The 24,345-nt window shown below is 34.0% G+C and overlaps 1 protein-coding gene across 18 annotated transcripts in view; it reads right to left on the bottom strand.

Moving 5' to 3' along the window:
• Rim (Rab3 interacting molecule) overlaps positions 1–24,345 on the bottom strand; it is a 513,404-nt gene that overhangs the window by 172,704 nt on the left and 316,355 nt on the right. For 17 of the 18 annotated variants that reach the window (XM_069820175.1, XM_069820163.1, XM_069820168.1 and 14 more), the window contains 3 exons: positions 18,789–18,881; positions 18,430–18,629; positions 15,854–15,980 (listed from right to left, as the gene is read on the bottom strand). The exons of the other annotated variant lie outside the window; for it this stretch is intronic. In XM_069820175.1, coding sequence (XP_069676276.1) covers positions 15,854–15,980; positions 18,430–18,629; positions 18,789–18,881 — 420 coding nt within the window. The remainder of the gene's footprint in view (positions 1–15,853; positions 15,981–18,429; positions 18,630–18,788; positions 18,882–24,345) is intronic. 18 annotated transcript variants of the gene reach the window in all.

The raw sequence follows: 24,345 nt of genomic DNA, 5'->3' as shown, positions 1-24,345 counted from the left end.
TTATTATATATAAAACTGAAGACTAGGCTTGTTCTTTATGACGTTCAATGTATTGGAAGACTGTATGAAGTGGATGTAAAAGAAAATCTCGGTATATTCGCCATGGTGAGAGGCATTATATGAAAGATGTACAGTTGAAGTGTTTTATAAATGTGTTTTAAATAATATTTTCACCTAGTTCAAATGTTTGTTTGTTAGAAAACTATCACCTGAAGATGACTTGAAAGTAAGTCGAAAATATTCGTGACGTATATTAACATTGTATCTTGATGTAACAGAATCCATTTCTGCCATCTTAACATGATAAGTGATTGACTGGAAAAATAAAAAACTAATTTATATATTATTTCACAAACTTATCTGAACTCAACATGACTTTTAAATGTCATATTTGGTAAAACTTATTCCACTTATGACTGATACTACGAAGTTAAATATTTTTTTTGATAGTCTTTCTTTTAGGTCTCTTAATTGCTATAAACTTCGAAGACAAACTGTGTTGCTTTTTTCATTTATTTCCTGTTTTCTCTCTGTGGTCTCAGTAGATATTCTGCAGACCAGTGGCGATGCGTCAATAAGAACACAAGAGCACGTGAACACCTTGTTTCCATTAATGCACGACTATTTTTATTATTTCATGGTGTATTGACGTACTAGGAATGTATAATATTCGAATCGAGTTGTTTAAACTTCCCGCAACTTTCACAAACTTCTTGTGTAAATTTGGCAACGTATATTCACACGAAAGAAGTGCTCTTTTCAAGGAGGTTACACGACTTGACATGCTTGCATGGGACAAAATTGTCTGTAGCTGACCACTTATGGCTCATCAAGAGCACAAGACGTTAAGTGAAAATGGAATCTACCCTGCAGATGTCAGGTGCGTCGATGCATTCTCGAGGTAGGAAATAGTCTGTATTTTATTCAATAGGCTTCAGCATTTCTCGTTGTCAGAACTTTTATTTTATATGGGTGTATGTATGGTGCTGCTACAGGAATTAGTTTGTGAATTACTATATTTCAGAGTACTTTATTTAGATATATCTGCCATATTAGAGTGACATTCTGCAAGACAAATGTGGTGAACAAACTGAAATAAAATAATTGGGGTTTCATTATTATTATTATTATTATTATTATTATTATTATTATTATTATTATTATTATTATGGATTTATTAATTTGTCCTACAGAATAATCTCTGTAATGTTGACAATTAATATTTGACACTAGACATAATTATACGTCAATATATATGCCTAACTTGGAGTCAGGCCACAAAGGGAAACACTGAAGGAGGAAGGTTCGATCCGGTGCTGTGGATTGAATTCGGCGTAGCTCAGTGGTCAGAGTGCTTGGTACGTAGAACCAGGGACCCGGGTTCGATCCCCGGCGAATTTTTCTCTTCAAATATTAATTGTCAACATTACAGAGACTATTCTGTAGGACAAATTAATAAGTCCATAATATTCTCATAGCTAGCAGTGCATCATAACTGCGGAATCCCGGCCAAATAAGTCACTGAACTGAGTGCGCTCCTAGTATAATGGCAGTTGACACTAGACATATACGTCAACATATATGCCTAACTTGGAGTCAGGCCACAAAGGGAAACCCTGAAGGAGGAAGGTTCGATCCGGTGCTCTGGATTGAATTCGGCGTAGCTCAGTGGTCAGAGCGCATGGTACGTAGAACCAAGGACCCGGGTTCGACCCCCGGCACCGGAGCGAATTTTTCTCTTCAAATATTAATTATTATCATTACTATTGTTGTTGTTGTTAATATATATTTTGAACTTATATATGATCTTCCTTTCGATAGTGAGAATTTACAATCGTGAAATTTATATTAAACTTATTAATTTTGAAAAATTATTTCAAGTTCTCTTCGGTTTTGGAACACAAAATTTGTGAACAGAAGCAGTATTTTATCAAGAGCCGCCACTGCTGCAGAGACAGCTGCGGTCTCAGATCTGTGAGACGAGGAATAGCTAACTGTTAATTTAATCTGAGTTGGAGTTCTTTTTCGTTAAGTAAACTTAGGAATTTATGTCATCCTCAATAACAATAGGCAGATATGACTTCGAGAGAGTGGATGAATTTAAATACCTGGGATCAACAGTTACTCATTCTAATGATATTTCATATGAAATAAAGCAGAGGTTAATGGCTGCCAATAGAGCTTACTTCGCCTTAAGAAAATTACTTTGTTCAAGAATTTTATCTCGTACCACAAAGATAACTATCTATAAAACAGTTATAAGACCTGTATTAGCATATGCTGCTGAGACATGGTCCCTAACAAAAAAGTACAGTGCAAATTTGGATGCCTTTGAGAGGAAGATACTCTGTAAAATAATTGGCCCAGTATTCGAGAAAGGAAGATGGAGGAGGCGATATAATAATGAGTTGTATTCCATCTATAAAGATCTGCCTCGCTCTCACGCTTGTGGAATACCCTACCCAGTGACATCAGAGACTGTCGGAATTTAGTAGCGTTCAAAAGCAAACTTATTAAGCATTTTCTTACTGCGTAGAGTAGGTTTAATTTTTACTTAGTTAATAAAAAAATTTTCTCTCTTCTTAATTTTTACAATGAACTGTCTAGCTTTTATTAGTCTGTTAATACTTTTAGTACTTTGATTTTTATTGTATTAGTAAATTCAATATTAATTGTAATTATAATTGTAATTGTATTCTTTATATTGTAGTTGTAATCCCCTGGTAGAGGGGAAGAGAAGTCCTGATGGCCTTATCTCTACCAGGTTAAATAAATAAATAAATAAATAAAAATAAAAAAAATATTAGAAGAATAGTAAAAGCAGCAAGATTAAGGTGGACTGGGCATGTAGCACGGATGAATGACGTAAAAATTCCTAAAAGGATATTAAATGGGAATCCTGGGGGCCAAAGAAGCCCTGGACGACCAAGAATTAGATGGTTGGATGGAGTTGAGGAAGACATATGTAAGATGGGATATAGGAATTGGAAAGCAATTTTGCTGGATCAAGACAAATGGCGGAAAATCGTGGAAGAGGCCAAGATTCACAATGAGCTGTGGCACCAAGAAAGAAGAAGAAAGAAACTTAGGAATTTGCTTTTACTGTATCACTGAAAGATGTCATACGTACTTGAAATCTTAATCACCACTTAAAAATCCATTGACCTAGATTGGATTTGAACCAGCGATCTTTAGAGTTATTGACAAGGGTTATAATCACTAGAGCCCAGACTTAGAGGCACCATAGAGCAGTACTGCTACTTTGTATCTATTTAAACACGCCCCATACGCATCTGATATCAGATATACAGGGTGTTTAAAAAATACGGGGCATAATTTCAGGTATGTATTTCCCACATGTAGAGAATCAAAATAGTTCATTACAACATGTGTCCGGAGATGCTTCATTTCCGAGTTATGGCCTTCACAACATTGAAATTCACCGGAACGTTTTTCTTTCCGCAGGTCGTTGTCATTACAGAAGATGTTCAAAATGTCCACCTCCTGCTTGAATACAGACCTCACATCCATGTCTCATTGACCTGCGAACACGATCCCAAACTCCAGGAGTATTGCGCATGTCCTCAGGATACAATTGATACTCTTTCAACAGTCTCCAGACAGTCGTATGAGGAACATTGACTTGCAATGCTACCCTTCGTGTGCTGATAGAAGGAGTCATGTTCACAGCCTCAAGAATCTCCTCCTGTACTTCTGAAGTTGTAGATCTTGGTCGTCCCCTTCCCAAACCAGGAGAGTTAAATTTTCCATACTCGCACAGACGGTAATGGAGACGTACAAATGTCTTCCGATCTGGATATTGTCGCTGTGGGTACCTCTCCTGGTACAAACGACGAGCCAGCGCAGCATTGCCGTCCACCTTACCGTACATGAAGTGTATCTCTGCCAGCTCTTGATTTGAATACATGTCGCACAGTCTAACGCCTACACAACACTGAATGTAACCTTCGCCTCGGAATGAACTGTCAGAGTGCCCTCTTAATGTCTCCTTTGTCGGCAACGACCTGCGGAAAGAAAAACGTTCCAGTGAATTTCAATGTTACGAAGGCCATAACTCGGAAATAAAGCATTTCCGGACACATGTTGTAATGAACTATTTTGATTATCTACATGTGGGAAATACATACCTGAAATTATGCCCCGTATTTTTGAAACACCTGTATGTGTGGTATGGGAAGCAATGCAAATTATGTCCAATCACAGAAGCCTTTAATGAAGACTAACAAATTTAAGCACAGCATCTCTTGATAAACACTGTAAGGATAGCTTGTATGTGTAATATGCTCGATGCATGGTTAAATAGATGATTACTTGCCTTCTTTAGGTATTATTAAATAAAGATTGGAAGATTTAAACTTCGTAAAGTTGTAAACCACACTTTCTCAAATGTAATGTACACCACACCTACCCAAATATAGAAGATGTCATTTTTAGCTTACAGTGCCTATAAATCCGGCCTCTACTCATCACTATACCATCAAAAAATATTTTCAGAGGCCAAAGTAGGCTTTTAATAGAGTTCATATATTTCAATAATTATTGTCAATTAGTAAGTAAATTTAAAAAGAATTCCAAAAGAAGCAATAAACAACTATGAGAATTATATTACGGCCATTATGTAATTATTAACATAATTATTTTATATCCTTGTTTAGTAAAAAAAAAGTTAAAGAATTGGCGACTAACTTTTTAAGAAATAAAGTAAATGAATGATGCCATAGGATCTCACGTGTTAAAATCATCCTTAGCTATAATTAGTAATCATTTGTACCCAACAAAATTTTTATTGTAAATAATGATTTCCTATGTTTTCTTATCATTATCTTAATGTTTTTTTTCTTTCCAAGTGTCACAAAATTGTTTTGTTTACGTATTATTCTTTATGAATTGATTAGTAGGCCGATCTATCGAACCCTTATTTAGGGCGGCTTTTGTGTATATTCACAAATTACTCTCTCTCTGGCTCAACTATCAGCTTGAAAAAGGTCTGAAATATAAAAATAAAATTTGAAGATATATTATGTGACGATCATAACTAAATTAAACATTCCAATTAAAATTTTTATTTACATATATTTATATTTTGTTCAGCCAGTATAATAATAATAATAATAATAATAATAATAATAATAATAATAATGTAAGCAAATACTGAATAGTAGAAAATAATAATAGTAAAGAAAGTTGAAGTACAGAGATTCGAACCTGGGCCCTTAAATTTGCTAGTTCCCATCCCTACCTTCCTGTGATGCAGCTGTTAGTAAGCATAATTTTACAAGCTGAACTAAAGGGAGGGGCTACTCACCAATTGGCACTGGTCAGCTTGATGAGTTAATGACTGAATTTGGTATAATTTTCCTCTATTCAATACCTAATTCCCTCTTTACCCTTTCCTATCCAGTCCTCTGATTGAACTCTTACTTTCTTCGACCCCAACAGCATTAGAGCATTCGAGGCCTAGGGGTTCATTTCCCTTTCCTTCCTCCTCTTTCTACTTTTCTGTTCCTAGTGCTGACCTGCTATGGCACTAAAATCGTCCTCCAGTGGCTTAAGGAGGGAAAGCTGGTGATCAACAAGATCTCCCAGCTAGGTCCAATGGACCCGTCGACCAACAGCAGGTGTGATTCTCCAGACATTCTGGGAGTTGTGTGTGAATTAATTAGCCACCAAAACGTTAAAATATGGTGTTCACTTAAATCAGGTACAACTTGCCATTTAGTTCCTCTCTGCATCATAATCCACAGTTAATTCCCGATTTACCACACAAATCGTCTGTAGCTGCATTTAGATTGGCAACAGGCCATGATTGTTTGGCCAAACACCTGCATAGAATTGGAATGTATCAGTCCCCTAACTGTCCATTGTGCAACTCAAACCAAGAAATGGATTCGGAACATGATAATATCTTTGAAAAATATTGGAGTGGCAAGAGGTCAAATGACTTTATTGCCAAACGCCTGGCATTAGAAAACAACAACAACATATTTTGTTCAGCTCTTGAGTGTCATGAATATTTTTTCGAAATGACTGGTGGTTTTAGGTTTTCAGTATACTTACTTACTTACTTACAAATGGCTTTTAAGGAACCCGAAGGTTCATTGCCGCCCTCACATAAGCCCGCCATCGGTCCCTATCCTGTGCAAGATTAAGCCAGTCTCTATCATCATACCCCACCTCCCTCAAATCCATTTTAATATTATCCTCCCATCTACGTCTCGGCCTCCCTAAAGGTCTTTTTCCCTCCGGTCTCCCAACTAACACTCTATATGCATTTCTGGATTCGCCCATACGTGCTACATGCCCTGCCCATCTCAAACGTCTGGATTTCAAGTTCCTAATTATGTCAGGTGAAGAATACAATGCGTGCAGTTCTGTGTTGTGTAACTTTCTCCATTCTCCTGTAACTTCATCCCGTTTAGCCCCAAATATTTTCCTAAGCACCTTATTCTCAAACACCCTTAACCTATGTTCCTGTCAGAGTGAGAGTCGAAGTTTCACAACCATACAGAAGAACCGGTAATATAACTGTTTTATAAATTCTAACTTTCAGATTTTTGGACAGCAGACTGGATGATAAGAGCTTCTCAACCGAATAATAACACGCATTTCCCATATTTATTCTGCGTTTAATTTCCTCCCGAGTGCCATTTATATTTGTTACTGTTGCTCCAAGATATTTGAATTTTTCCATCTCTTCGAAGGATAAATTTCCAATTTTTATATTTCCATTTCGTACAATATTCCCGTCACGAGACATAATCATATACTTTGTCTTTTCGAGATTTACTTCCAAACCGATCGCTTTACTTGCTTCAAGTAAAATTTCCGTGTTTTCCCTAATCGTTTGTGTATTTTCTCCTAACATATTCACGTCATCCGCATAGACAAGCTGATGTAACCCGTTCAATTCCAAACCCTGCCTGTTATCCTGAACTTTCCTAATGGCATATTCTAGAGCGAAGTTAAAAAGTAAAGGTGATAGTGCATCTCCCTGCTTTAGCCCGCAGTGAATTGGAAATTTCAAATTTATATACTGGAAATTATCCATTTCACTTATTAGTCTGACACTGACGGTGTTAACTGCTCATAAAAATAAATTCTATTAAACACTGTTAGTTTGATTGTTCAAATTATTTATAAATACGTTAAAAAAAAAAAAGCATTAAAAGTACCGGTACCATATATTGTCATATTTGGACCAAACTACATCACTTTGTATTTCCTAAGTCAAAATATAAATACCGGTATTTGTTATTGTTAGAATGTCAGAGAAGTTGGTTGTCACTATTTGATTTTTTCAATTGCCATAGTATTGTAATTAATATTAAACATTTGTTTAATTTGCTTATAATAACGAATGATTTTAAATTATTTCCAAAACTTCTTTTATTTACATGATTAGAAGTTTTCTGTTTCAAATTCACACAGAATGACGAAATGTTCACATGCACCAAAATGAAAAAATTACATTGTATGAATGTAATATATTTTACACGGTAACTAGAATAACATTAAACCATTTCAAATAATTTGACCATGTTACCTTCTAATAGATCTCTTAATGCTCACAAGTTCAAAAATCCCATAACTAACTTAATCCCTGCTACTTCGGTAATATATCACATCTTCATGAAAACAATAAAATTAAGAAGATATAGTTATGAGCCCATTTTGAATAATGCTCTACATTGCCGTATGGTTTAAAGGTCATATGCATACTTTCCAGATAAACTCATTTGTAAATAATGAATATGAGCATAACCCAACCAATATCCCAGAAGAAAATACTGTCTGCGGGAAAACAAGGAGACAAAGCACCCTAATACAGTATCTTGGTAGACAAAGCACACAATATTTTTTTCTATACATATAAAAAAATACTGAAAATGATTACAACAAAGTAGCCTAACATCTCAAGACTGTACACACAATTTTAACACTTCCATGCAAAATTACATTACCCATGATGAATAACAGTTAAAGCCAATATTACATCTACACGGTGAAGAAAATGTCTTTAACATACTTAGGCTAATAAGAAAGTAAGTTCCGATGACAAATTCTTAATTTTTAAGACAAATTCTCTATGTGCAAATACTGGTAACTACTAAATTACCAGAAAAATGCAATTTTCGTTAATTTTACCATTCTTTATGGTAAGATAACTGCCTCAGTTTGTCACAAAACTACACACCGGAAGAAATCAATAATCGGAACTTACTTTTTAGAGGTTTAATATTTGAAAAATTTATGTCACATAAATATGATCAGCAACAGAGTGATATAGTGTAAGCTTAACAATACATATTCAGTAATTTTAGAAATGAAGATGAAATATAATTTAAAACAAATCACTTGCTGAAAAAATTAAATCAACCTAATGCGCTAACTGTATTTCAGAAGATACAAAGAAGAACTGAAAAACATCTAAAAGTTCAAAATAAAAGTATATTATGAAACTAAGAGTAAGTATGAAATGTATGTCATAAATTTGTACTTTTAAGAATACACATTTAAAAAATGAGTCGCAGTTACAGCATCTGAAAGACACAGAATGAAATGGTAAAGAAGTAAGCTACAGGAAACAAAATGTAAAACAGAATTAAACTTTTTAAGAGATCGAACAGATAGTATTGAATTACAAAGCAAAGCATGGCAAATGTTCAGAGATAATTGCGAGTGAAATCATAGAAATTATCTAGTAACACTAAGTTACAAAGCTATAAGATGATAATGAAGCATACGGTACATATTTTAATATACACTGCAGAAACCTGGCACCTAAAAATGAAGCTGGAAAGATGGTCACTGAATGAAAAGGAAGTTAATACTGAAAAATACCTGAACAAACAGAGGAATCAGTCATATGAACCAAGAAAGTATAAGAAATCATATAACTAAGTTATTATAATAGTAAAAATAAAGCTTGGATGAAATTCGTTAAACATAAGAAAAGTCTACAATTACACATGAGTGTTATATTCCAACTTTCTAGTTACTAATTGTAAAATAATAACGCAAATAATCTATATAATGACTTTAACACAGTAATAAAACATGAAACAGAAGCTGAAATAGAGTTAACTTGTTAATGTCATTTGTTATTAAGGACTGTATTATTCTGTTTATGTTATATATATGATGATGCTAGTAATAATAATAATAATAATAATAATAATAATAATAATAATAATAATAATAATAATAATAATAATAATAATTTATTTCGAAAGAGTATCTGAAATTAATGACATTGTTACGATTAAGTGCTGTAAAAGTGAACTAATAATAACTTGATAAAGAAATAATTAAATTAAGAAGTCTGAACAATACAGAAAATATCAAGACATTGTGAATCAAAATGAGATGGCAGAATGAAATGGCTGCTTTGCTTTAGTGTCCTCTGTTCGTTTGATAAGAGAACCCCAGAAGAATTTTAAAAGTGATATTTAAAAGAAAACTTTATCTGCTTAGATTTGGAAGTAGTTATTGTGGTCTGTAGTCAGCTAAAAATACAAGTAATATGTAATACTAGCAAAATTTAAGATTTTCGTGATAATTATTTATGAAATTTACTAGAATGTCAGTTTCTTGTTTCAGGAAAAGATATGTTATCAGCAAGCCTGTGCGGAGAGAAAAATTAAAGTTGAGTATCGTTATTTAGAATATAATAATCTGCATATTTATATAAAATACTTTAGAGATGCTCTTTTATACTGTAGGATCGCATTAAAAAGTGCATGCACATACACAGACAAACAACGTACATCAATACATGGCATGCATACTGGCTTAAGCATCAATTATTTCGTGGAAAGTGAATGCAAGAACAATAGCTGTAGGCTTCAATCTACGTAATCTCTCATTAGAGTAGTCATTTGCAAGCACACGATATCGTTTAATATTCTTTTCTCGCCATTTATTAATGTGGATTGATTACCACATGGAGGATATATTTCAAAAGGAGAGATTTTTAATGATATTTTTTAAATCAAAACATTTAACTCCTCTAAAACGGGAGTAGAAAAAAAAAAGTCACAAGTTTCACTCTTAAATATCAATATCTTCTAATTAGCTGCAGATCTCAGTACTCAGGAGTCTTCTATGAAGTAAATAGTTAGGAAATTTTGAACTTTTACCATTTAAATTTTAAATAAAAATCAAAATAAAACTATTCTAAAAGTATTATTATGCATAATTCCCTTTAACCCTAGCTTTATCAAGATATTTTTTGTGACGCTGATTACCAAAGTTGGGCATAAATTACCCACCCAATTAAATTTAAATATATTACTTCTAGTGTAAGAAATAATTGTATTACTGTATTATGACTGAAGAGAGAATATCATCGAAATGATAGCCATCCAAATCTTGGACTTAAAATATCGGCATCCTAATCAATTCAAATGAACTAACTTACTTATTGGCTTTTAAGGAACCTGGAGGTTCATTGCCGCCCTCACATAAGCCCGCCATTGGTCCCTATCCTGAGCAAGATTAATCCATTCTCTATCATCATATCCCACCTCCCTCAAATCAATTTTAATATTATCTTCCCATCTACGTCTTGGCCTCCTTAAAGGTCTTTTTCCCTCCGGCCTCCCAACTAACACTCTATATGTATTTATGGATTCGCCCATATGTACTACATGCCCTGCCCATCTCAAACGTCTGGATTTAATGTTCCTAATTATCTTTGCTGTGGTTATGCCAGAGGATCAGTCCCATTCCGAGGCTTATTTGAAAGATTCGTAACAAGCTGTTTTTACGGTGATGGGTTGTTAGCCCTTCGCCAAACCCCCAAGCTGGAGGACCACCCCTCATTGGCTGTCCGCGACTGCTTATTCAATATATTCACAGCTACCATCCATATCTGGAGGCCGTCTCCTCGATCCGCAATCTGAAGATGCGCCATGCTGTGGTGATAGGGACCCACAATACATGGCAAATGAACAAAAAAGAAAATGTAAATTAATGTTAAAAAAATACATAATGAAATTTTAAAAAAGAATATTCTGCGACAAGATGTGGTAGCTATCAAAACGATAAAAATTTGTTGAAAGATTAAAGATTCACAATATGTTCAATTAAATTTTATCAGCAAAATTTTTTTACATTACTTTAAAAACTGCACATTAGTTTTTCAACCAGTGATTGTATATCATTTTTGAGCAAAATACTCCAGCATATATAATTTTAGTATCCGAATGTTTTTTACATAAATTAAGTCCACAATTTCCACATCTGACATTGGTCAATCACAGAATTCAAACTTGCAAATTTTAAAAAACTTAGGTCACATGAAATACCAAGGATGGGTAAAATCTGCCCACCAACAAATACTTCAATTATTATTCTCTTATATTTCAAATCTAAAAAAGAACAAATATGTTGTTGTTGGTGTTGTTTTCTAATGCCAGGCGTTTGACAATAAAATCATTTGACCTCTTGCACTCCAATATTTTTCAAAGATATTATCATGGTCAGCCACTGAAGCACAGATTTTGAGGTGTTCCGAATCCATTTCTTGGTTTGAGTTGCACAATGGGCGGTTAGGGGACTAATATATTCCAATTCTATGCAGGTGTTTGGCCAAACAATCATGGCCTGTTGCCAATCTAAATGCAGCTACAAACGATTTTCGTGGTAAATCGGGAATTAACTGTGGATTATGAAGCAGAGAGTTCCATTTTTTCCCTTGAGATTGTGTTATCAAATTTTGTTTGTTGAAGTCTAAATATGTAGATTTAATAAATCTTTTCACAGAGTAATACAGAACAAATATATACACGTATACTTTAACATTTTGGAAACAAATAGAGAGAGGGTGAAAACTGTCAGCTTTCATTTATTGCAAAAAATTTTAGATAATAAAAAGGTTGGGCAACTTTTGCTTGCCCAACCTTGGTAATTCTAGGGTTAATAGTTGCCAAACCTTGGTAATGCTAGGGTTAATAGTTGCCAAACCTTGGTAATTCTAGGGTTAATAGTTGCCAAACCTTGGTAATGCTAGGGTTAATAGTTGCCAAACCTTGGTAATGCTAGGGTTAATAGTTGCCAAACCTTGGTAATGCTAGGGTTAATAGTTGCCAAACCTTGGTAATGCTAGGGTTAATAGTTGCCAAACCTTGGCAATTCTAGGGTTAATAGTTGCCAAACCTTGGTAATGCTAGGGTTAATAGTTGCCAAACCTTGGTAATGCTAGGGTTAATAGTTGCCAAACCTTGGTAATTCTAGGGTTAATAGTTGCCAAACCTTGGTAATTCTAGGGTTAATAGTTGCCAAACCTTGGTAATGCTAGGGTTAATAGTTGCCAAACCTTGGTAATGCTAGGGTTAATAGTTGCCAAACCTTGGTAATTCTAGGGTTAATAGTTGCCAAACCTTGGTAATGCTAGGGTTAATAGTTGCCAAACCTTGGTAATTCTAGGGTTAATAGTTGCCAAACCTTGGTAATGCTAGGGTTAATAGTTGCCAAACCTTGGTAATGCTAGGGTTAATGTATTACATACATGGTCTTTTTTAACGTCTTCCTAGTTTTCTTTTATCTTTGGGTTAATATGTCAAGGCTAATTTTTGGATTCTGGTGGGTTTCAGTCTTCCAACGTGTTCTTTTCAATTTACCAGTACCTAACTTATTAATTCTGTAAAAAAATTTTAATTTGTTCAACTTTCGGTTTGTCTATAATTTCCTCACATCTACTGTGGTCTGAAGCATCATAAATTTGAACAAGCAAACTTACTTAAGAAAGAAGCAAAGAAAAAAGTAATTATTTATTTTGCAAACACAACACAAAAAATACATATGGTACATGCAATTAAATACAATTAAATTGAAAGAAGATATGATGCTGTTCTCATAAAAAGTACAGGCACACACTACTATTTAAAAAAATAATAATATATACGCATATCATTTGAATTTGAAAGCATACAGAAGCGCGGTCTACTACATGCCAATTCTGAGAGAGTTAATCTAAAACTCTGAATAACAAGAACTTCCCCTCCAATGTGCATCAGTATAAAATATGAAATGCATTAGAATCGTACTATTGTCCAATATTTAGTGAAAGCTTCACTTAGATATTTCTGCAAGAGAACCTTTGGGAGGCAGAGGGTAGGTAAAAGGAAATGAATTTACCTTCTATAGAAATGCACTGAAAGTTTCAGAATAATATTTATGCTATCTATTCGGATGAATATCAACTTCTTGGTGAGTTTTATTATTGTTATTCAATCCCTGTAAGTGTAAAATAATAACTTCATACAAGCCAAGGCAATCTCTTTCTGAATTCCTATAATTTCACAAACTATTTATATTTCACACTACTTAACATGGAATTATGGTATTTATAACTTTAAATTATACTTATGTGGTAAGACTGTCCTTGTTCTGCAACTAAAAGTATTGTTGAGTGGCGCCACAACAGTTATTTAGTACTGAATTACTTTTGGTAACTTCATTATAGATGGGAGATTAACTAAAAATAACAAGGGAGAGCACAGTCTGAGATCTATACTAAAAAAAAGGATTTTGACATTTTAGTGCTGAAAGAAAACTAAATAAAATTATTCGGTTTTATAATTATGGTAATTAAATTCCTGAATAAAGAGTAAGAATAGTAAGAAAATAAATAATTATAAGTTGAAAGAGAAAAAAGCTATATTAGTAAAAATAACTTTAGTTCTAACGAAACCCTTCTACTGACATGTAGTACCAATATCATTGCTGTTATTAATATGGGAGAAGTGCAACCAATCTTTTACAACAACGAGACTCTGAAATAAATACTAAATCAATATCTTCAATGATACATATTATCAAAATCAAGATGGTAATTATTTATAGAAACATATCACTCAATAAACGTCAGAATAACTAGAAAGAAACAGTTTTATAATGCTCTTTAGAGGGCCTTAAGTGAGATAAATATAGCTGAAAGATAAATAGAGAGGAAAATGAAACAGGATAATAGGCATATTAGGTACAAAGAAATCATTCAAGATAAAAATTCGAACAAGATTATGAAAGATACAACCTGCAATTATGCAATAATTAGAGATACTTTATTTTAAGAAGACAAAATTATACACTGAGAGATATTAGTGTTACAGAAAGGTTTTCCTATAGATGACAAAAAAGTATGACAGAAAATAGTCATGATTTTGTGTGGTATGGGTCGCTTTTTTCTATACAAGTACAGTAAAAGCAAAAGATACTTTTTAAAATCGTAATGTTTTGCATCCCGAACAAATCACATTGCTTCATTTGAATAACTATACCCCTCAATTACTCAAAAAATGTTTGAGTGCTTATTTCTGTAAAGTTTCTAAATATATAAATTTCTAATTTTCACATGTAAAGTCAGTGTATTTCTTTTTATAAAAGTAAATTTTTCCTTGAGTCTATTACTTTATAAAGTTTTCAATTTATACTCTAAATAGCCTTATAATAAAGAACGTTCATTTATATAATGTAGGTCGACTGGGCGGCATGCGACCCACACAAAAGCCATGCAAAACACAGCAAACCATTTCCCGCACATTCAGCAGTCCAGTTCAGTCTCTGTAGGAGTGGCTGTGTTGACATTAGATTGCGTGTTATTCATCTGATTGTGTTAGTAAAGTGTTTAGATTTAGGAGTGTTGTGTTGATGTTAGAGTGCGTGTTATTCATCTGATTGTGTCAGTAAAGTGTTAAGATTTAGAAGTGGTTGTGTTGACATTAGATTGCGTGTTATTCATCTGATTGTGTTAGTAAAGTGTTTAGATTTAGGAGTGTTGTGTTGATGTTAGATTGCGTGTTATTCATCTGATTGTGTCAGTGAAGTGTTAAGATTTAGGAGTGGCTGTGTTGACATTAGATCGCGTGTTATGCATCTGATTGTATTAGTAAAGTGTTTAGATTTAGGAGTGTTGTGTTGATGTTAGATTGCGTGTTATTCATCTGATTGTGTCAGTGAAGTGTTAAGAGTTAGGAGTGGCTGTGTTGACATTAGATTGCGTGTTATTCATCTGATTGTGTTAGTAAAGTGTTTAGATTTAGGAGTGTTTTGTTCATGTTAGATTGCGTGTTATTCATCTGATTGTGTCAGTGAAGTGTTAAGATTTAGGAGTGGCTGTGTTGACATTAGATTGCGTGTTATTCATCTGATTGTGTTAGTAAAGTGTTTAGATTTAGGAGTGTTTTGTTGATGTTCGATTGCATGTTATTCATCTGATTGTGTCAGTGAAGTGTTAAGATTTAGGAGTGGCTGTGTTGACATTAGATTGCATACTATTCGTCTGATTTTGTTAGTGAAGTGTTTAAAAAACGATTTGCAAGAAAATTTCCTAATGTTATTGTTCCACATAGCAAAAGCAGCAAAAAACCACTCCTAAATCTAAATCTGAACACTTCACTACTATAATCAGAAGAATAACACGCAATCTAGTGTCAACACAACCACTCCAAAAGAGAGACTGAACTGGACTGCCAAGCATGTGGGAGACAGTTTGTCACGTGTTGCATGGCCTTCATGACAGTCATGTACCGCACGTCAACCAACATTATGTAGGCAAACACTCTGTATGAAAGATTTGTTAAATCTTTTTGCAAGCAAAAGTGAATCTAATAAAGTTCTTTTGATTTGTTTAATCACCCTCACATAATATTACTACATTTTATTTATTACTGTTACATAATTTCCGTCTCAAGGCTGACAGTATGAATAAACGACTCGAATACTTCTTCTAACTTGAACAACGACATTGATTTTTCTGGTGCTGATCTCTTTTATGCCACACAATAAATTTAAGCACATCAAACACCTATTACATGTCAAAACAACTGACCTTCCTTTGAGGCTGATAAGTGACCATTTTATCACGACTCATCATAACAGCTGCCCGTTTCCTTCCTTGGGGTGACATGTCACGACGAGATCGCCTATGTTCTTGCATCTCTACTTCAGGTGGTGGACTGCAGAACAAACAACAAACATAAATAGCTTGTCTGCACAATATAAATGTGATAAGATTATGAAATTCAATTTATTTATTTTTAACTACTTAAATAACTGAATGAAGTTGTGTATTCTTGCTACCAAACAAAAGAGTGACCAACAGGATAATGTACTGATATTGAGAAGTCATATGTACATGTACATATTATATTGAAGATATCTACTAATATTTATTCAAATAAAAGATGGCCATGAGATGGAAAGCAATTAAAGTTTTCAATGCTCTGAGGTACAATTCGGAATTATTTTTAAGTTGTAATACAATTATATATTGAAATTCAATGGTTCTTAATGAAAAAAATCATATTCCAAGAACAAAAACATAAAAAATGTTATACAAACTAAGTTGTCAATTGGAATTAACATACTTTTAAATTAAAATATTAAAACAAAATTAATACAACTTTATTTGAACGATACCCACCATGAGTTTTATATATTGCAAGAGATTTCTTGGGAGATTTAATAAGACGGTATTTCCCTACTCCCCTTAGAATAACATTTTATTGCCAAATTGTGTACTGGTACATAAATATTTTAGTCCCGCGCTGTGGCATCGCGGTCTAAGGCATCCTGCCTAGGACTCGCATTACGGAATGCACGCTGGTTCGAGTCCTAATGGGGGAAGAAATTTTCTCACGAAATTCGGCCAGTGTATGGGACCAGTGCCCACCCAGCATCGTGATGCACTTGGGGAGCTACGATAGGTAGCGAAAATCCGGTTCAGCAAACCAGCTATAACGGCTGGGGGGATCATCGTGCTAACCACACGATACCTCCATTCTGGTTGGATGATCGTCCACCTCTGCTTCGGCATGTGAATGTGAGGCCAGCAGCTGGCTGATCGGACTTGGCCCTTCAGGACTGTAGCACCATGGATTTACTTTTTTGTTTACTTTTTACATAAATATTTATCTATTTAACTAAGTGGAGTAATTTTCGCTTTACTTGTAATAATTTCTCAAAACTTAAATAGAACACAGTAATAAACTCTTCGAAAAAAAAAAAAAATTGTACTAAATATAAAGTGTAGGATTTCATAACAGAGTATTGTATTTTCAGTATACTGTACTTTGAAGAGCTATGTCATGAACATAATGAAATTAACAGACACATATTATCATTTTCTGCACTTCAATTATTTGTTGCTTCAGAATTAATTGAAAACGTCATGAAAGTTCATGGATTTGTCAGTCATTGTTTATATTCAATGTTTTGGTTTTAAAAAGATGAACTTGGCTTTTGTTTTAGTTCATTTCATTTATTGTATTATATTGATCTTACATCAACATTGCAGTTTTGAGTTATGAAACAAGCAAACAATTACACAAAAATATAATTATGTGTATGTGTGTATCCAATGCCTACCCACTTCACTTGCGTGATTCAGGTTCCGCATATTGCAGATAGATGGCAGAACTGTGACCCATTCTCTAGTTGTACACCATTTCAACAGGTCATGCTGTACATGATGTGTATCTGTGGAGAGTTATGTCGTGTACTAGGGTGAGTGTATGTGTAAGTGTAGTGTCTGGAATGAGTTATGATGATGAAGATAAGTACGGGAAAAAGGGAAACCCGGTGCCGGCATGTAGCTACTCCTGTCGAATAGCACCAAGGGGGCCGCCAGGCTTAATGTCCTCATCTGACGGACGAATCACTATCAACAGTGACATATGCCTTCCTTCATATGCACTGCGGAGAGATTTGGGATTTAACCCAGGCATATTGGTGCACAATCTAAAATATAATTATAATGTAATACATTTCTTTTAATACAAAATACCGAGTTAGTAGAAAGTTAAAGTGATACAGTCAGGGATGTTGCTAGGGGGGTGCGAAAGGGTGCGCAAGCACCCCATAAAAAATCGGAGCACCCCTTTCCGCACCCCAAAGGGCAATTTATTAACAAAATACTAGGCGTAAATTATTTTGAAGAACAAAAACAAACAAACAATTTCTTGGATGTGAAAAAACAACTACGTCCCATAGTGTATCGTAATGGATGTGATGAGCAGTAATAATAATAATAATAATAATAATAATAATAATAATAATAATAATAATAATATTTATATTAATAAACAGATGTATAGTACGCGCGCAAGTGCATGAAAGAACATTTTGGATTTTTTATGTACCACATTTTTACAGCTCGCACCCCATTTTTAAATCTCGCACCCATCCGCACCCCCTTGCTCTGATCCTGGCGACGTCACTGGATACAGTTTATTCAATACACGGATCTATTACCTTAATAGACATTATGTTTGTTCTTATGTCTTTAGAAGTGAAGAGACCATCTTTTATTTGAATACAAAAACTTAATCTATTAAAGAAAAGGCATACAAAATTAATATTAGACGTTTACATAGAAAAATTTCTCCCTGTCATAATATAACATACCTTGATGAACTACCAACACTACTAATTGAAGCTCCGTCTGCCACTCTTCTTTCTCTGACGCCAACACCACCCAAACCGTCCTCCAAATCACACTCAGAAGTGTCTGAATCAGACAATCGTGATGTGGTACTAGGTGGAGATAAGTGGTCTGTTGGAGTCAGAGCCAACTCCATATCCGTTGGATCAACATCACCACGCCGCTGAAGGAGAAAAATTTGTCTGTTAAATGCGATATACAGATGTACAGAAATATATAAATTGTTATTGCTATCTTTTATTAAAACTAAGGTCTTTTTGTAGTTCGTGTTATGTCAGTTACAGAATACAGACTTAATAGTAATTAATGCATGTATACTTACAGAATGTGGATGTGTTAGTATTTCTTCATGAGCACTGAGGTAGTACCAGACAGGTTCTTCATCTAGAGGTGCCTCACTTAACTCCACTACAACCTAATAATACATTTCATTTCATTAAATGTATGTAATTAACCCTCTAATTTACAGTGGTTTTATTGCTACATTTTTTAATCTGTTCACATATATCACATGGGACTTAATTACTAAAAAATGTTTGGTTTGTTTTTTTTTTTTAATTTGCTGTAACAGTAAAACTTAAAATAAACATTTAAAATCACGGGGCAAGAAAAAAAAATGATGAGTTAGCCACCAGTGTATAATAAAATTATCTCTTATCACTGTATCTGGAAGTAGCTAGCAAGTTCGTTCTGAAGTATACAAGAATCACTTAGGAAGTAACTGTTCCACTAACATGTCTCAGTCAAAAGTCAAAACAAAACCACATATAAGATGTAAGATTGTTTATGCTCGACCATGCCGAAATGTAGTAAGTATACACCTGGTAGCAGCCCTTTAATGGACCTCATTAAAGTACACCTATTCATTAAAGTTCAGGTGTGCCACCAATCAGAAAATACCATTGTAGCAATATGAAAGCGCAAGTATCAATTATTCTCGGATATGCAATTGAAAGACAACAATAAATCAATAAATCACCTATATTTGAAATAAAGTCAGTTCTGTTACTATAATAATTAGCGTTAATTGTAAATAATATTCAAATAAATTCAATTTGTCATTTCGTTTTTCAATGTCAAGGTCAATGTCGACATCTGTTTCTCGGAAAAAATCAATACTTTCGCGTCTGCGCACATCTCACAATTTACGAGGTATTGCACAAGGTCATTTCCGCTCCTCAGTCAGATAAGAATAACATGAATACTTATGAATAATTTCAAGTTAGAAATATGGTCGAGCATAAAAAGTCATATGAAACTTGCCTATAAAATGGTAATTAAGACGCTCGTATGAAAATTATGAAACGAGTGCAAGCGCTGGTTTCATAAACATACTCGCATCTTAATTACTACCATTATAGGCTCCTTGCATAATGTACTATTATTATATTACTTTAACCCTTAAGCAATCGTGCCTAACTTTCTAACATTAAGAGTCACGTGGGGTGTTGCTTGCATCCCAAATATAATAATGGGTTCTTATGGGCTATTTTTCCAGTGAACAATTAAAATATCGCTCTTTTTTCTTTTTATACAACTATATGAAATACTCCCTCCATTCCAAAATATGGTATAGTAACAAACAAAACAAGTTTGATTATTGTGCATGTGTACACAAAATGTTTCGCGGTTTGGTATTATTGCTGCGTTCTCATGGTTAACATGTCGGCATCATACAATAATGTGCGGTGTTCTTTTAAAACATAATTTTGCCGACCGATTGTTGCTCCGTAGGTTTCACTCTTAAGCGTCACGTTGTCACGTCTACTTCCTCGATAAGAATAAGCACTAGTTTGTTATATTGTTAAATGGCTATTATTATTATTATTATTATTATTATTATTATTATTATTATTATTATTATTTCATATACGAGTACATTGACATTCTTAACTCTTCATAATAATTTTTAATCACGTACCTTAATGTTCGTCCTCAGCACAAGACATTGCAATCTCGGTTTTAGTCCACGTGGATTAGACAAGTAGGTGTCATTTAACAATGGTAGCAGCTTATTGGTTGCAATATTGAAATTGAGGCGAGTGATTGGAGCGGCGACACGAGAAATTGAAAACAATAATGCAATTAAATTTCAAAGACCTGCCACATGTTATTCACGAGGCCGCTCAAAGACCTGCCGAATGTTAACCATGAGAGTGCAGCGATAATATTCTGTTCAGTAGTGAAGGGACTATCAGACAGTGCAGTTGTGAATGATTCTAATCTTCTGCAGTGTATCAACTATAATATTTAAATAGTTCATTATGAACAGGAACCAAATGGGCACTTACTGTGGTGTTCCTGTTGCAGAAAATGTAACACCAACCCAGTCAATGTTGAATAGTACATCTAAGTCGTATGAAAACGGGCTGTAATTTATTGCAGTTTTTATGTTACTTTGTCTCTCTCAAAACAATGTTTGTTTTTTCTTTTGTTAATTTGACATCACATAGAATGAAATATAGCTTATTTTTGTGTTTTTCTTATGTTAATTTGTCGAATAAATAAGTATCTGGAAGATGTATTAAAGTTACATTATATTATTGAGAACTTTAATAGATCTATACCATATTTTGGAAGAGAATTAATGACATCTTTCTATATCATATTTTGGAATCTATCACAATGTTATAATTAATGTACAGTAATGGTAATATTTCAATATTGGTTCACATAATATTCGAACATATATTCACTCCTAATCATAATTTACTTTTTATCTTCCTTTCCAGACCACTCTCTTGATTTTTCTGTGCGCATAGTCACTATTAATATCCATTGTTATTACTTGTGACACAAGTATGGTCAGTTTAATCACTGTCATTATTTACAATAGCAGCATTGTTGTAACACTTCGTCACTCCACACCACTTAAACTGTTATCTCAAATATGCGAATTCTGATTTCAAACATGTTTTCGGTTATTGTTGCCTTCCCAATTATAAGAAAGGTACTGAAAATTCCAGAAGTATAGGCTTACTCAATACGTAATTAACAGCTTCATATATGTGACTGGGGTGTTGACAAAACCCCGCGTGACTACTTAAGGGTTAATCATTGGACTAAAGTAGGTTATTTTACATATTTAGGCTGCAATGTTCAGTGAGAAGCTGATGATAAAGCTTCTTCAAATAAGAATTAAAGAAATAAGTCATTGTATGATTAATAAAACTTTTACTTACAATTCATTCTATATTACTGTACACAACTTCAATATCTTAGAGGATATAATAGGGCCTATATTCATTACAACTACTTCGCAGTTTTAATTGCAAATAGAAGTATTTCAGAATAATTCCCCATATGAAAGTTTTCCCATTAATACTGTAAGGTACTCAGATGTTAAAATCTGTACCATGCAAAAAAAGTCAGAGAAAAGAATTTATTTTCATTACTGAAATAGTAAGACGAAATACTGACTGCTTTTAAAAGATAGATATCTTCTAAATAATGAGTAATCAATGAATGAAGAAATATTTACTTCTTTTAAAAGACAGACATTTTCTACATAATATGTAATGAATGTAAAGTGACTTTTTAAACCCAGGAAAGTAAAACTGTCCGTGTGTACTTTCTTCACGAGTGTAACAGAATAACTATTCATAATTTTCTGATGTGATAGAGGGCATGAAATTAAACATTTTTTCTTAATAAAGTAATGTCCGGAAATGTTTTGTATAAAGTGATAGTGGTATGAAGGAAAAAATGAAAGAATCTCAACTTGGAAAGTTACTTTATTTACTTTCTATGGTTACACAGTAACTTTTTTTTTTTTTATTTAATACCAGATATTAAGAAAATGGTATTGACAAACTATAGAAACTGTTCAAAATTGCGACCACCATTGTTGACACACAAAGTATAATGCCATATGATTGAATGACGAATCTTTAGAAATATCTGTGGTCGGTTACGAGATCGTCAAAAGCAAGAATAATTCTAGGAACTAATTCTTGTACTGTGTTGATGGGCGTTTCATAAAAAATTGACTTCTATGACCCCAAACACAAAATTCAACTGGAGTCGAATGTGCCAGACAAGCAACTGGACCTACTCTCCCTATGCAACGATTCGGAAAATGTACATTTAAATAATTTCGACAATTTAAGCCTAATTGTGCGGGTGCGCCATCGTGCTGAAAGATCATGTTTCTCCGAATATTAATATGGAATATGGCGCTGAGAGTGTTGTTCTCATACATTTAATAATCTGTGGCGCCACAGCCCTTGAAGGGTCCAGACCGACCAGCCGGCTGCTGGCTTCACGTTTACCTGCTGAAGCAGAGGTGAACGATCATCCAACCAGAATGGAGGTATCGTGTGATTAGCACGATGATCCCCCCAACCATTATAGATTTGCTTTGACAAATTAGCATTGTCATAAACTGCTCCAAATGCCTTATACATGCCTGCAAGTTCAATATTTGTATACCGATGAATTTTAATACCATGAAATTAAATAAACAGATCTCACAGACGACATTTTGTGACATATAACAACAAACTAACTTCAATTATTATTTCCATGGTAACAAGAACAGTTGAAACATAAATGCAACCATAATGTGAGTGATGAGCTCTGTCTTTTATACGAAGCATTTTCAGACACTACTTTATTACGAAAAAAATGTTTATGCTCGACCATGCCGAAATGTAGTAATTATACACCTGGTAGCAGCCCTTTAATGGACCTCATTAAAGTACACCTATTCATTAAAGTTCAGGTGTTCCACCAATCAGAAAGCACCATATGAAAGCGCAAATATCGATTTCACCAATTGCACAATAAATAACCTACATTTGAAATAAAGTCTGTTCTGTTACTATAATAATTAGCGTTAATTGTAAATAATATTCAAATAAATTCAATTTGTCATCTAGTTTTTCAATGTATAATTCAATTTCAAGGTTATATCAAGATTAATATTTCTTTTACTCTCTAGATTATATCAAGGTCGTCGACATCTGTTTCTCGGAAAAAATCAATACTTTCGCGTCTGCGCACATCTCACAATTTACGAGGTGGGCTATTGCACTAGGTCAGTTCCGTTCCTCACTTAGATAACAATAATATGAACACTTATGAATAATTTCAAGTTAGAAATATGGTCGAGCATAATAATATAATTAATTTAGCTTCCCTTATGAAAAGGTTGCCATATTTGACAAAGCACATTACATATAATTTGGAAACACACCTAAAAGGTAAAATGATACACATTAGAAACGGTTAGGGAATCAGATATGCAAAATGTCAGAAAAATTTATACCTAAGTAGCGTTTGTGCTCATTTGCAGTTAAGAAAGGGGGGGATATTATCAGATAGGTTAGAATGATTTGAATGCCACGAGAAAAATAATAATACGGAGTGATTGGCATTGATATCTAAACCACAACAGCCATAGGTTAAGATAACTTGAAATTTCCATTATCACTCCCATACAAATGATTTCTCAATATCTGAATCGATCCTTTGAGGGCATTAATGGCTATTTCCTTCACAATGCTGTGTGTTAGGCCCAGGTTTTAACATTTGTTGGCAAAGAAGGAGGGTATGGTACCTCGTGCTCCCACCATCAGACCTATTACATCAATGTGGGACAGGCTATATTTATCTTTATAGAACGGGATTGTTGGTTCATAGATCCGTTTCTTTTCACTGTCCACCTCATGCGGTTGATCTGCATGTGTCTCAAATCTGATGGTGGGATCGAGAATGTATGCCGAGTTGTTCTTAATGGCTATGATATCAATTCGCCGAACACTTCCTTGTGTGGCTAGTCCCTGCACCTCTTGATGGACTGTAAACCCTACTTCCTTCAGTGCCTCGGCCAGCATAGAACGGACAGCATGGTGACGGATGTTGCGAAGGGCCTCACT

Source organism: Periplaneta americana, chromosome 3, assembly GCF_040183065.1.
Source record: "Periplaneta americana isolate PAMFEO1 chromosome 3, P.americana_PAMFEO1_priV1, whole genome shotgun sequence".
Lineage (NCBI taxonomy): Eukaryota > Metazoa > Arthropoda > Insecta > Blattodea > Blattidae > Periplaneta > Periplaneta americana.
The sequence above is the reverse complement of the archived record's forward strand: the minus strand, read 5'-3'. Positions and strand labels throughout refer to the sequence as shown.